Source organism: Neodiprion pinetum, chromosome 7 (genome assembly GCF_021155775.2).
Source record: "Neodiprion pinetum isolate iyNeoPine1 chromosome 7, iyNeoPine1.2, whole genome shotgun sequence".
Taxonomy (NCBI): Eukaryota; Metazoa; Arthropoda; class Insecta; order Hymenoptera; family Diprionidae; genus Neodiprion; species Neodiprion pinetum.
Window position 1 is genome coordinate 25,205,966 of NC_060238.1, and position 15,854 is coordinate 25,221,819.

Consider the following 15,854-nt stretch of genomic DNA (forward strand, 5'->3'; position numbering starts at 1 on the left):
GGAGAGGCATGGTGTAAGAATTAGCGGTTCTTCTTCTTCTTCTTCTTCTTCTTCGAGATGTCGAGTGTAACATATATACAACAAGTCGCGGCATATCGGAGCCAGGAAAAGGCGAGGGAAACATACCGAGAATTACAAGAGACCGCTTGCGGGTCGGCCGCGTCAACTTTTATAGCATTTTTATGGAGTATCCTAATTGAACGAAGACATTACCCGCCAGCAAGAAAGATACTAGACGAGGGGTCCTCTTACCGACAGACGCAAGTTTCTCTCAGCTCTATACGTGAACTTTGTACGCGTAAACACATTTATATACAGGGCTGCGTACGGAATCGTTCCTGAGGACGTAATAATTCCAGCCAAAGATTATACGACGTACGTGATCCAAAATAACATCATCTGGCTGTAGGTATTCAATATCCTTCCTTCGTGTATACGTACAAATAATTTATATAAATATTATACGACGGCATAGAAATTTTCGTTAAATAATAACTACTGTATATACAATCCGGATATGTCGGGAATAAAATTAGGGAGGGAATGATCTGTGGAGTGAACCGGCATAAAATTTTCGAAGAAAATAGTCTGATGGTATAATACATATATACATATACATAAAAGAGAGAAGAAAGTTTGCTTCTACTTTTTATAACGTGCATACTTTTCGTCCCTTTTTCTTTTTTGTTTAAAAACTTGCGTTCAACATTTTATACGCTTTATGTGTACACGCGTTATAAACAGACGACAGATTTATCTCTTAGTCGTCTCTTCTTCCCATTGCAAGAGTATCGCGTTTTCATACGCGTTGGGATAGAATTGAAGACAGGTTCGTTTGCCAAAAATGATTGAGAGAACGAGCGGAGAAGGCTGTTGGATATCAGTTTTCTTCCTTCCTTTACTTCTGCTATCTAACAAAATCCACCGATATCGTGTTTCATACAGATCCCCGTGTAATCCGGGATCAGGAACGATCTTTTCCTTCTTTTTCATCGTCTCCCGTACACTTTCACGTCATAAAATGCAAACAACGCAACAATAGATTTTTCGCATCGTTACAATTACATTACTTGTACAAAATTTCGCGCAAAGATGAAACATTTTACTTTTTTTTTTTTTTTTGTTTTCAACATTAATATATACGGACAAATCTTCTTACCTGTAATTCTATATATGCATATATATCCATGATTAAAAATTAAATTTCACTTTCGCAATGAAAATAAAATAATAAACATATGCTATATATATATATATACATGCATAAAAGTACGCGGATTAATTTAAGGGATATACAAACTCATCGTCTGGTACATTATTATACATGCAGGCATGTGTTACACGTATATTAAAATACGCGAAGGAAGATCGTCAAGTCGTATTTGTTCGAAAATTTGACGATGCGCACCGAATGCCCTGAATGCATGAATGCATGCATGCGACGTGATGTGTATTTTACGGATTATTATCTCTCCGCGAGGAAGGAGCAAAATGTCGGTAAAAGAGAACGTTTAACGACCCCGAGGCATGGTTTTTAATCGAGGTATAGCAGGTATACGTCTAAGGCACTGCAAAAGGATCAGCTCTTCGCGGTTAAGTGAATTATTTCTTCTTTTTTTTCCGCACGTCCCCCGTGCAACTCTTTATCGACGTATACATACAGTATCTGTACACGGCACAAATTTTCTTCCCTTTTTTTCCATCCCTGTATCTCGCTCTCGATTATTTTCTTTTACTTTTTCTTTTTTTTTTTTTTTTTACAATGTTATTTCTTCGTCCTTTTTTAAAGATTTTTGTTACACGGTGCCCAGTTTTACTTTTTATCAATCTCCCTAATAAATCAAGTGCCTCGAACCCGAACACGTACGTATATTGCGTATGTATACGTGCGTGTACAGACGACGTAAATATATCGGTTACGGCTACTCTTTGCCATGCGTAAAGCTGCAATTTCGAAATAAGCGTAACCAGAGTTGCGAGTCGATGATTGATTAAATTACAGCGATGGTAAACAGATGGACGGGCGAAGTCCAAAAATAACAATCGTAAAATAATTAATATAAAATTTTTTCTTCTTTTTCTCTTTCCTTCTCTTTTCGTTATATCGAAAGCTGTAACGAACAACGCAGTGATTTGTATCAAACAATAATTGACGAAAAATTCCTCGTATTTTTATCGTCGATCGATCGAAATTTTATTTTAACAATTGTAATGATTTAATGATAGATAAATTTTCACATATCTTCGAATCTGACGGAGGTATACGTTGTAATTTTCCAAAACAATATCATCAATCATTTCTTTTCAAGCAACAGATTCGTACTGCACAATACATTATTACGCGATAAAGAGAAATTGGAACGGCCACCCAAGTCGACGGATGATCTTTGACGTAAATCGAAATAAAGCGTCGCGGTATTTAGGTGTGCGAAATGTGATTTCGCGCTTTAATAATTCGCGTCGTCGACGATAATAAATATCTAGTAGCTTGCGTATGTGTATAGCAAAAGGCGGAATGAAAGTGGAGGAGAATGAGGAGGAGGAGGAGGAGGAATGAGAGCGTGCAATTTCATTCGAGTCAACCTCTGCATCCATCCCCCCGCCTCCCTCTTTTTCTTTGCGCAATTATCACCTATACACACGCACGTCTTGTAATAATGATCGTGGCTGATATAACGCTTCACATATCATGCACATATACGAATGATGCGGTGCGTTATGCCATGCGGCAAAACACCAGGTTTGGTCATTCAAGCTCGTTACATCGCACGATAGATATAAAACGGGGTTTGTTGTACGATGTATAAGGAATTCCATGCGAATCCAAACAACGTCCGACCCTCGCCATTTTTGATTTAGTTTAAAAAAAAAAAAAAAAATTATGCAAGTAGGTATATAAATATCAAAGGTATCACACCTACCTAATTGCGTATACAACAAGGAATATAATTGACGTGACGTACACGAAGACATAAACCGATTATAACAACCTGACGTCAACCCTCCGGTGTGATAACCCATGTAGGTGCAATATTATGTGCAGGTACGGTACGCGATGTACGATGCATTCAGCATCGAGAATAATACGTACATGTGGGTGGTGTACGATGATAGAGTTGTGCATAGGATTCGCTGTTTTAACGAGGTGTTGTTATATTACATGTATAAATTTGCAAAGGCGATTAATAATCGCAGTGTTATTACACCGCACACCCTTCGGCTGCCGATTCTTTCTGCGTTCGTTAACGAGTAACGAGTAAATTTACGACCAAGACGACGATTAAATATATATTGTTGATTAACGCAGCTCGAAGAATTTGAAAATTTTTTCCAAACTTTTCAAATTCGCAACTTTTCAACACCGCCCCCGTTCATAGTTATCAAACTTTGGTCATCCCAAAATAAAAATCAGTTACATCACGTTGCGTTATTTTTACCAAGTGTCGATTACTTACAATACAACCATGTCGTATTTATACACCTTCCACATAACGCGATGCCCGCAATTTTATGGTCGCGTACGCGTATCCATATACACACGTATATACACATGGATAAAAATAATTGCCGCGCACGCATCCATCAATCGTGGGATCAAGATCGTTAATTTATCAGCAGTAGCTCGGATCGTTCTACATACCTACACATTTGCTTCATACGACACACAATCGAAACGTTATTACGCGCACGAATGAGAAGAAGATACGTATTACAAGAAACAAATACCGCATGCTTCTCATCGAGTGCCGTTCAAACTAGATCGATCTAGTTTTTCATTTTGTATCCTCTTGATGGATAATATCTCTCTCTCTCTCTCTCTCTCTCTAGAATTTTTTCCTCATATTTTTTATCGCTATAACGTGTGTCAATTTGTCACCGTCTGCGGACGGTGAGAAAACCTTTCGTGTTATACTTTAAAGGAAATCGGAGAGTTTTAAGCTGTGCATCTTGTTTCCATGTATAATATGTATATATATATATGTGCAACAAGATTTTCTCAGAGACGAGGATCATCTTCTTGGTGTAGCCAGTGCAAAGGCGTGTCTCTGCAGTCTCTGTTACTTGTATACACATATATTATGCAGTATGCAGCAGCAGCAGGCCTCCACGCATGCCTAGGGATGCAGAGAGCGATGATGCTGCCGTGGAGTCATTAGTCTGTCTCGATTGATCAAAAGGGCCTTCCGTGCCCGACGAAGCTGAGGCAAAAGCTGAAGATGCTTGCAACTGAGTTCAAATACAGCGACGAGTACTGTGACGATGATAATGCCAACGACGACAACAACAATAATAATAATAACGTACATGATAATTGTCGAGCATATTTATACGTCAGTGTCAAATTACGGTCGAGAAAGAAGAGGAAATGAAAAAAAAAATAAAACATTTAACAAGATGAAAAATAAACATTCCAGATGCACCGCAGAGAAAGAGAGAAAGAGAAAGATAATTTTCTCACATCACTCATTTTCTTTATATATATATATATATATATATATATTCTGAAACACCCTAACGTCAGTTTCTTTGAAATGTGTTAAAATTAACTTTTATTTCACTAAATCTAGTTTATATTATATAACACCGAACTGCAGCGGCGACGATGACGAAGAATTGAATTAAATCGTCATCTTGCAGCAGCGACCTGTCCTAATGCGGGTCGCATTGCACTGTACAAAGGAAAAAAAGGATGAATAAGAAGAAGAAGAGTATAGAAGAGAGTCTTGGCTGATGCATAGTAGCCGCTGCATCAGCGGTGCAGCCGATGTTCGTGGGTAACGAGTTGCCTTAATCAGCCGGTAAGGTGTCACAGAATTTAAAAAGTAGAGGTGCGAGGTGTTTAAGAAATGAGATAGAGAATGAGAGCGAGAGAGCCGACGAACATGAGATCCTCATCCCAAATAGAGGGAGGGTCTGATCCATACCGAACAACATGCGTTGCGCATCTCGAGGAATCTGACTCAATTAAGTACTAACAGATAGAAAAAAACACGTATAAAACTTCCCCCTAACAGAGAAAAACAAAAAAAAAAAACTCCCATTAAACCCAAAACAAAAATGGAAGAAGAAACGGAACGTAGAATATATGTTGTGTGAAATCACTACTGACTCAACAGTGGTTAGGTGCTGACTTTTTTTCCCTCGCGCGTGAAAAAATTCATTTGTTACGGTATCTAGAAAAATTGAGTAAAACAAGTATCGTTAAAAAAAAAACCGTTTGAATATTGTTGGAACCATTTTTGCGCTATCGTCGATTCTTTTTTTTTTGGTAATCGCAACGCAAAATCAGTTCGCGAGGTTTACTCTACTTTTCTAGTCAAACGAGGCTTTAACGTCAATTTATTCTTGCACGAGCATTAAATTTTCGCAACGGTTGAAAGAGAATCTAGCAACAGCGATCGTAACGAGAAAGAATAGCAAGGGATACCAGAGTTTCCGGTAACGGCTAGAAAACTAATTTTCATTCGATCGTGGTGAAAAAATGAAAAATAGTTAAGGACCGAGCGGTAACCGGAACTAAAAATTTCTCTCAGTGTACGCATATACGCGTATACATGTATGAAATCCATTAGCGATTATACAAGCGACGTTGATCTAGATTATACGTCGTCCAAAGGTTTAACCCAAGTGCAACGGGGGAAGTCGGACGGGGCGAGGGACGGAGGAGGTTTGCAAAAGCCTTTAACCCGGTCGTTGAACTCGCGTCTTACGATTAGAATGAGACTACGTAACGTCACGTATGTGAATCGCTACTTCGATACATATGTATTCACATGCGTGTACATATAAATATTTATTTATATATACACACTGTTGCACGTACCATACGTACATGTATGCAAATTGACGTGTGTGTGTGTGTGTTGTAATTTCGTGACGACTATCTGTTTATCCGAGAACCAGACAAACGTATTGTGCAACACACGTTATACGTGTACATGTGTACAGGGATCGAGTAAATGCATAATTCCGGGTGAATTGGGACTACCGAGTACAACGCATGTATGTACAAACCTATATACCAAACACCATCTCTGTATAAAATTCATTTGTGTTTTACAGGCGAGAAGAAGTGTTAAAGAAATGAACGAGTCGCGTGTGATGTACATATACGTATATACGACCGCATCGCTATAATCGGCGTATAAAATTAAAGTACTTCCGTGTCTGTCTACTAATTGTACGAGTCATGCGGAATATGTATACACGTTACGTGTAATTTTCGATTACAGTTCGACAACGGAGTTGGAAAACTTTTAGGGGATGCTCTGATCGATTTCGACGCAACCGTAATAGCAAATTCGTACAATTTGTGACGTTTCGTTATTTCTCCGTGAAATGAATATTTACCGAGATTGATTTTGTTCGCAATTTTGTTATCATGCGTGCAGATAGGAGCTGTTAAGCCCTTTCTTGCGTTCGAGAAAAGTCCGAGACTTTGATAGTCATTGATGAAATTAGTAACTAACGTCACTTTAACGATGCATATTCGGGAGAAAATCGTTGGCTTCGCGACCTCGGCAATGTCCGATATTCATTAAACCGTGACAAACAAAAGATACTGTCACTTTGAAACACCGACTTCTTGAAAGTAATTTAAAAATAAAGAAGTAATGATTTTTTTCCCTAATGTTTCGTGACGTCAACTTTAACGTTACCAATTTCAGCCTGATCGAGATCTCGCGTCATTGTCCTTGGACTTGGACTTGGACTTGGTAAAAAAAAAAAAAAAAAAAATGGAGACAGGGGACGGGAGCAGAAAATTTCGGGCAAAGTTTGTCGGCCGCGGTAACCTTGAAGATTATTTGACAGAGGCGCCGACCCGGCGACGTTTCACGAAGAAAAGACACTGCAATGGACAGGCAGACATGCCCCTTTATTATCAAGGTACCCAGCTTCTTCTCCTGGGGGATGAACAATGTACGTGATCCAGGAGTAGGAGGAGGGGTTAAATAATTAAAATTTAGGAGTCAATCGTAGGAGGGTTCAAAGGAATTAAAACATCCACTGTCAACATCGACACCGAGAAGAGACACCGTGTAAAATATTAAGAGAACGTTAATTGCATATATATAATAGTTTCTGATCATACGGCGAAAAATAAGAGAGACGGAACACACAGAGAAAAGAATTAAATAAGAAATAATACATTAAGGTCGTGTCAACACGGACCGTAATTTTACCGCTGATCATCGCTACGACGAAAACGATCGAAGGTCCGCTGCGACCGATGAGGGAGAATTAATCATGCCAATTAAACACTTAATTACACTGGATTCCTCCATAATTTTACCCGTGTATCCATATATAAACGTAGTTTATACACCGACGCCCTCCTAATCCGTGTATTTTATTATTTATACAATATACGTATATTTACGTGTATATATATATATATATATCCTATGGTTACCGTACACTGCATGGAAACGGTGTGCAATGTCGATGCTTGCGTTTTGATAGATGATTCGAAATCTAATGGTAAGAAGAGAACATGAATATATGTTGATATGGTTTACGGGATTTCTTTGACGTCAGAGATGATCTAGTCAGGCGAGTTGCTGCGGAGATGCGGTTTAAAGAACTCTCGCGTAATTAATGCGTGTGTAAGGTGAGCGCAACGATGTCCAGACACGTGCAGGGTTTGAAAGGTTCACGATTCAATCAACGCCTAGGCTATAACTCGAATAACGTTTGTATGTTTACATCTGCATGTATTATAATAATAATCAATAATTTATAATAATAATAATCTATAATCACGCGGTACTTCGAACGAATTTCCGATGACGCGACGGAGCGTTGCAGGAGTTATTTTGTTATCTCTTACAATCAGCTCGGCTAGCACCACGTTTCAAGATCTTCGAACACGATTTGCAACCCGGTTCGCTCGACGTAATTGCGTTATAAATACTCGACTCGCTTAAGTACCTACTCTGATTGCTTGCTGCCGCTGGTGCTGAGCTGGAAGAAAACGAACGCCGCCGGAATCCGCGGAGCTAATTAAGTCATTGCATTGGGATGATATTGGAGGTGGAGAGGAAAGGAACGCGACGCGAGTGTCGGTGAGTGGAGTGAAGGATCACGTAGAATTGAAACGTCGTTGTTGGGTTACAGCTGTAGATGGAATTGCGTGAAAATGGGTTTAATCGCTTACCGAAAGCGTCAAAGTAGGTACGATTCGGTACTTTAATTTTCAGGAGTCGGAGGTTCGACGTAGGGTTTTTCCCTAAATTTTTTTATGGTTAACGTAAGATTTCTAGGTTCAGTTTCCTTGATATCAGGTTTACACGATACCTTGCTATGGTTAAATATGGGCGCTAAACTTTGACTCGGGTACAGGAGTAATATCTTCTACGAATAATGTTTTCCAATGCGCGAAGGAATCGAGAGTCCGTTAAACGCGTCGCAGGAATTCCAAATCGGTCGGAGAAAACCTGGATTTCTAAGAGATCAATAAAATCTATTATTTATAGAAGAAGAAGAGGAGGAACGGCGATCGAGTGACGTGCACGATTCAACCCGCGAGGATTGAGACCGCAATGTAACTCGAGCAGGGTTGCTCGGCGATAAAGATTCCGACTCGACCCTATCTCGGTCAAGAGTTTCTCACCTTTCTCTCTTTTTTCCTCTCCTAGACCACCTTTCGAAACGTATCCGACGAATACCGATGCATATAATAGTTGCAGGTCGATTTTTCACCCTTAATTTCAAACTCTCGTTTCGGAATTTCAACTTAGACGCAACCCTGTTTGGCTGGACCAACGCGGAGGGAAAGGATTATTTTAGTTCGATTCGAATAAATGCTATGGTAAAATGCGCCAAACGCGATGCTTACTCAAGTCAACGAAATACTTGTGACAACTTAATGTAGAATCGAGTCAAGCCTCTGAATGATCGTGCCGTTTTATCTATTTATTCAAGACAACACGGCGCGAGTTTCTTGCAATAATGTGTATTTTGTATCGAAAAAATGTGCGATTGAAACGACTGAAAATTTGATTGAGCGCATCTCAATGGTTTTGTTTTAAAAATGTGAAATTGTTGTACCAAAACAAATTGAGCTTGTTTTAATTCACGTTTTGTCGAGTCAAGAGATCAATGGTTGAAATAGCTAATGAATTTTGTCGTTACAAAAATCTTTTGCATTGACCGAACATTTGAGTTATTCAAGCGCACAAGACGTATTCTTCGAATGATATCATTTATAATTCTAGTGACTCAAAATTTTGCTGGATTTACTCGACATTCAATGGATAAACCGCGAAAACTTATCGTTGTATATGTACGATTTTACAACAATCTCTGAAGCGACTTTCGTATCGAGAAAGTTCACCGCCTAGTGGCCGTTTATAGTACCAGCATACCGATGTTTGCGACGAATATATTCTCTACTTGTTTCAAAGCAAAGTGTTGTTTATTTTACCTCGTAAACAAATTAGTGCAACCGATTCAACGAGTTGCGCCAAACAACCTCCGATTAGATCAACGAAGTACGGCATTCGGATCGATGCAAATTTTTTGCTGGCTAAATTCATGTACCTATTTGATTTGAAGTACCTAATCGTTTGTGTCGACGAACATGCTGCTTGGAGGAACAATACGATAAACATCGAATGAAATGATATTCAGTCGACTCAATTTCGGAAACACATCGAAAGCTTCACTCGCTCGCGACAAGAAAGGCTTTCTTCGAATCAAGGCATTCGCTTGACTAAATCGAGATTGTTGAATCGTTGTCATCGTATTTGAATTAAATTGACGAAAACAAAATCTATTTGTTTGGTTCAAGAATTCCTTTCCCTTCGTGCGTAGAAACTGTGAGAAAGCAGCAAAAGTGAAAATCCCTTCAACGGGGCGGAATTTCTTCTTTATCTTTCTTTTTTTTCCCGGTGAAACGACTCGAGCTGCACAATGTAATATCTCTAGTCAACTTCTCCAAGCATCTCAAGGTAGAAAATAAAACAAGATATCGATCTAAATATCGTCCTATAATTTTGCCAACTTTACGAGCCCGCAATCAAGGCCGGTGGTCCTCCCTCCAGTATTCGAGAGACTGGAAAGCCGCGAGAAACTCTCTCTCATTTTTCCCTCCCAGGGTTAGCGTTTTGGACGTGCGGTTAAGCCATTTTCTATAATATTACCCGACACCCCGTAGCGAACGAGTGGCCGAAAACTATATTGCGATCAAGATAACGATCCGTGATCTCAGCCGCAGCACATTTGGAAAACAAACATTTCCCCCCAAAGAAAAAAAAAAAAATGTACCTACATCCAAGCGATGTTGCTACCGCTACAGCGCAAGTCAAATTTCAGTTATAGCTTCTTTTTTTTTTTGGACGCGGATTTTAGGGCTCAACGGTATTTTTATTTTTTTCATCGCCTTCTCTCTTTCTTCTTCCTCTATATAGAAGTAGGAGGAGGAGGAGGAGGAGACCGAGAATAGTTGCGTTTAAACGGCGCAACGGAGTGCGGGATATATAATTTTTTATTTCAACTATTCCGACACATTTTTCTTTTTTTTTTTTTTGTTTCCTCGAGACGGTTTTTACACCGGGGCGCCATATATAAATACGTACCTCCAGCGGCAAAGTGCTCGCAGTAAGTCTTTGCTTTACGATTTGTTGTACGACGTTAAGTTACACTTTACGCGCCTCTGAACTAAATCAAAAACTTCACCTCGCCTTTTCTTCGGTTCCTTTTACACGACGCGTGTGTTTGTATGTGAACACACGCATGCGACACCGTGTTTTTCTTTTTTCTATTTTTTTTCTTTTTCAAGTTGTAAAACTTACAGGCTTCACGCACACACTCGCGACGATATGTAAAAAGGTGACTGAAATGTCGGGCATAAATCTATACATACGTATACACAATAAATTCATACGTGTATAAGTAATATTCACGTGCAATGTAACGGATAGTTTCGAATCGCCGATAAATCATATCGCAGTTTAGGGTAATAACGTTTTACGCGTTGTCGGCAAGACGGAAAGCTTCCAAGGATTACGAACCGCATAATGCAGGGATAAGAAAAAATGAAAAAATTAGACGGTTGCATTTTAGTTTCCGCTTTACGCGCAAGTTGTATACATATATAGATAGTTTGGAATCGAACGGGTGGTCCAGGAGGATTTTCGGGAAGCGTGTAATCTTCTCGAGGAATGATGGTACGTGAAGAAGCGAGGAGGATCAACTCTCGGCGATCCTTTGCCGAAATTATAGAGGCCGGCGATTCGGAAAGCCCGGTTTCACGAATTCGCAAAAAGACAGACGTAAAACGAAACTTACAAATATCACTGTTTCGTGAAAAAGTTCCGGAGTTATACGTGTACAACAAAGTTTAAATGTCTCAAATTATGAGGTGTAAAATTTTATCGCACCCTGTTAAATAACGTAAATTAATTACGTCGTCTCAAGAAATAAACGCGAGTATAAAAAGATGCGAGTTGCTCTTCGCGTCGTGGCTCTAAATGATAAACAAGTACGACAAAGTAGATTTTAATAAAAATAGTAAGAAAAAAAAAAAAAAAAAAACAAGATTACGCAATGATATCTGCAAATTTTCTTAACGTTAGTTACGTCGGCGGTGATTCGGTGATGAAAATTATTTTTCAGATGTACCTGAAGCAATGGGAAAGAAAAATTTCATTGCAGAGAATTGCTTTTCGTCTCGTGTATAAGCAAGTTTATAGATAGTTGTACAAGTTTGGTTTAAAATTAAAATTGTCGGACGGTGTGTATAATATATGTAAAGGTGAAAATGAGACGAGACAGTAATTAGAGATAAGATTGAACTGACAATGAGCGCGGGTGGCGAGAAGTGATTAAAAAATAATTAGGATCGCTCAGCGGCTTGTTTTGGTCTGTACGGAAAGAAATAAATCGTCAAAGATTCGATCGAGGAATTTTCTCTCAATGCCGGATTTTACTCCATTATACATTGATTACAACGCCGTGTCGAAATAAATAACTTCCCTGCCTTCGTATTGGATATTTCGAGAATTCGTTGAAAAACTCCTTATAATACGTCATGCCTTATACGCGTCGGAAAATATTTCTATTCTCTACGTAGGTTTATTATTATACAGGCATGAAAATCACCGCGATTAATTAATTGAACCTCAGATCTCAGATAAGGACAATTTCAACGTGTTCACGTTCGAATTGCATTATGTATATATTTACGTAGACGAGAAGAATTGATCTGTCAAAAATATTAATAATTGTAGGAAAGAGAAATGATCAGGCGAGACGATTTGCATTTTTATACGTATATGTATAATAATAATAATAATAATAATAATAATAATAATAATAATAATATAATAAGTTCCGCATACCAATCGCTTATCATTTATACGCGTCAAAACTACGAAAATGGAACAGAGTCGTAATTTTCCCCCGTTCGATTATTGTCCTTTCAAAAGAAGCGCATTTTCCCAACTTTCCGTTTCTCTCTCTCTCTCTCTCTCTCTCTCTCTTCTTACATCCACACAACAGTGGACAATAAGACTGACTACTCCTCTCCGATAATTGGCTGCAGGAGTCGTAGCGTAGAGTAGGTACGAAGTAGTTTTATCTTCGCATTAGACCTGCGTGTGGTCCTCGATGTAAATGCAGTACAGTCAGCGGTAGGCAGCGAGTATTTCACGTAGTTATTGACGATAAGCGCGTATATTTTCGAAATTACATATAGAATGCGATAGCGAGAGAGAGAGAGAGAGAGAGAGAGAGAGAGAGAGAGAGAGAGAGAGAGAGAGAGAGAGAGAGAGAGAAAGCCGAACTTAGTAACGTTAACCAGACGAAACATCGTGGAAAAAATCGTTGTTGTACAATTTCAGAAGAAGAACTTTCCAAAATATGAACATATTTTCTTTGTTATCATCTACTAACTGAGTTTAATAAAATCCTTAGGGACCCCAAGTAACAATATTTCTGAACATGAATGCATCGTTAAAGTAACGTTACCAACTTCAACCCCATAGAGAGAGACGAAGTGCGGCCGATAAGCTTCTCGACTTCTTCGCATGCACTGCAGCGTTGAAAAAACACACGACTGATTGCACGAGCTGCGTAATAAGACAAGGGTTTAAAAGGAAACAAAAAAAATAAATAAATAAAACTAAAAAATTTCCTCCGTACCTACGAAATTTCGATTTCCGATTTCGTAAGCGTGACAAAACGCGCCTCGATATCCTTGACGATCTCCTTGACATCCACCCCCGAAATCGGAATGAAAACCCGCGGACCACACAAGCTGCGATAGACTTGAGCGCGTTTGAAAGAGTGACGAAAATTTAGGGTCACTCCGATTTCGTTAATTTACGGCACCGATCACCTTTCGACGTCGGGTCGTCGCCGTAATTTCGTTCCGGTTTTATTGCCGTTAGATTTTCGCTTTGATCGGGGTCAGAGCTTTCACCCCTCGCCTGCACAATCAATTTCCTTGTAACCTCTCAACGCTACACAAAACGTATAGCGACTACGACGTAGTTTAGTATTTCGATGTTTAAGAAAAAGGAGAAGAAAAGAGAAGAGTTAAGGTCTCGTTCACCGCCGACGACGACGCGCTCATTGTATCAAAATACACGAATAAAACTGACGACATTTAAGAGGGAAATAAATATATAGACGTGTGTAAAAAAAAAAAAAAAAGAAAAAAAAAGGACGATCTCATATCTCGAATCGAGTCGAATACTCGTAAATACATAAACAGTGCCGCGTACAAGGTGGTTCGGGGGGGCTAAATACGTACCTGGGACAACAGGTACTTGGATCAAGGGGTCAGATTATACGCTTGGTGGAAGGACCCCTAAATCCCTCGACGACGGCGCGTTTGTTTTATTAAATTCAGATAAAATTTAATTAATGCTTTTCAGTGCTGTACGGTCTTCGGCAAGGCGCGAGAACAAGGACCTGTTGCTGATGACGAGATGAAAATGAAAAGAAAAGAAAAGAGAAGAGAAGAGAAGAGAAGGAAAAAACAACAAAACCGTACGAGTTAACGGACTCTAGACAAAACATTATAGGTATACTATCCTATACGGGGTTTGTGTTATGCGCCCCTTTTACAAATCCTCCCACCCGTACTTTGAGTTGTTGCCTCTGCATCTCTGACGTCTGTTTTACGTTAAAACTTCCCCCCTCCGGATTTCCTCTTATATTTACACAAGACTGTGTTTGCACCGAGCTGTGAATAATCCTTCGGATATGTGTACGAATATGTATGCGTACTTGCAACGAGACGCATCTTGAATTCGGATCATTCTACAAGCAATATGCCGTTCGAATTGCGGTTTGTGCGACTATAGATACGGACCGTGAATCTTTGTCTAGTTTATAACGCACGAATGGGTGATTTGAAATAGTACAAAGTGTGGAAAATAGTTGGAGGAAATTTGTTACGGCAATACTCGTCGCAAGCACGTTCGAATAACAACGTAAACGAAGAAGAATGTTACTTCATGCCCCAAGTTATTAAAGTTATTGTATGTAGTTATTTTGCAACTTGAGAGGATTACCTGAAATTTCGTAAACCGTAAATACGTATCGGTGTTTTTTCTCAATCTTTCGATACACGGTAACGTTACAAACTTCAGCCTCGTGAATAAGTACAGGAATTTGGACACACATTTTCTTACGGCATTCAGAAAGGATGAAACACCAACCGCGTCGTTATCGCTGCGGTCTCCACATTAGCATTATATTCGAGTTTCAAAGTCGAGTACATTCGAGTTACTCAGCAAGACCGGCGTGACTCAACATGGACAAAACTCGCAAATCGCCGCCGTATATCAAAGGGCAGGAAGGCGGTAAACAAACAAATGACAATCGCGGCGGGCGATCCTCGGACTATGTTAGGTTAGGTTAACTTGGGCTAGGTTAGGTTAGGTTAGTTTAAAGCGTAGACGGGACTTCTTACCTTCCGCAGCTTGAGGGCATGGACCGGGTTGCGTTTGAGGTGCTGATCGGCCACGTAAACGGCGACGACGCTTCCCAAGGCGAGTCCCAGGGTGGCCCTGAGGCTTCTGGATGTCCGTGGTCCCTGCCTGGAGCTGAAATCCCGACCGGCGCGGAGAAAAGAACGAGAAAACAGAGCGGAGCGAAATGACAGAGAAGCGAGAGCCGCCATGTTGAACGACGCACTGCGCCGCCGGTTCGAGGCGCGCGCATCTCTCGGCTAAACTCTCGGCTTCCGAAGCAGACGACGCGACGTGTTCAAATATAAACTCTCTTCTGACTACCTGCCTGCCTCGGCTATTTGCGTATACAGCGGACAACGGACGTTTACGCGGCTTCGTAAATCCTAGATTCGTTCTTGATACTTACCAGTCGATAACCGTAGTTGGTTGGGTTGTCACAACTGCGCTTCGGCTCGGTATTCGTATTATATGTACAGAGTCGACTCCGGATGACTTCACACCGCTGGTACGCGTCGCGCAACGACCGAAGATGACGACGATGACGACTACGATGATGATGATGTAAATACAGCGATGACTTCGGGGGACTCCGAGATTTCATATCACTTTTTAGGAGTGTCAGGGAAATGGGTGGATGTCAAAACTTGGAAGAGTCAATACTTTGAGCCGAATGGCAGACATGTCGAAATTTCAAATATGTGAAAGTGGGATTAAACGAAAATAAAAATTACGAACAATTCGTCTTTCGTTATTTTATTTTCGCATGTTTGAAATTTCGATGTACCGGCCATTTCAAGTATTGATCCGTCTAATTTTTGTATTTTCTTCCGCACTGGTGTATGATTTTATGAAATTTATAAAATTGTACAGCAATTTTGAGAATTTATAAACTGATGAATGTTGAGGGCTGTGTAAGATTTATGAAAA

General features: G+C 39.9%; 1 protein-coding gene across 7 annotated transcripts in view; it reads right to left on the reverse strand.

Annotated features, from left to right (window-relative positions):
• The window catches only part of LOC124222670 (Mitochondrial calcium uptake 3), a 36,268-nt gene extending 21,107 nt beyond the window's left edge, over positions 1–15,161 (reverse strand). For 5 of the 7 annotated variants that reach the window (XM_046633887.1, XM_046633885.1, XM_046633882.1 and 2 more), the window contains exon 1: positions 14,927–15,161. In XM_046633887.1, coding sequence (XP_046489843.1) covers positions 14,927–15,136 — 210 coding nt within the window. In that variant the 5' untranslated portion in view covers positions 15,137–15,161. The remainder of the gene's footprint in view (positions 1–14,926) is intronic. The other 2 variants (XM_046633886.1, XM_046633881.1) reach the window with 1 other exon arrangement.
• Positions 15,162–15,854: the final 693 nt, after the last annotated feature.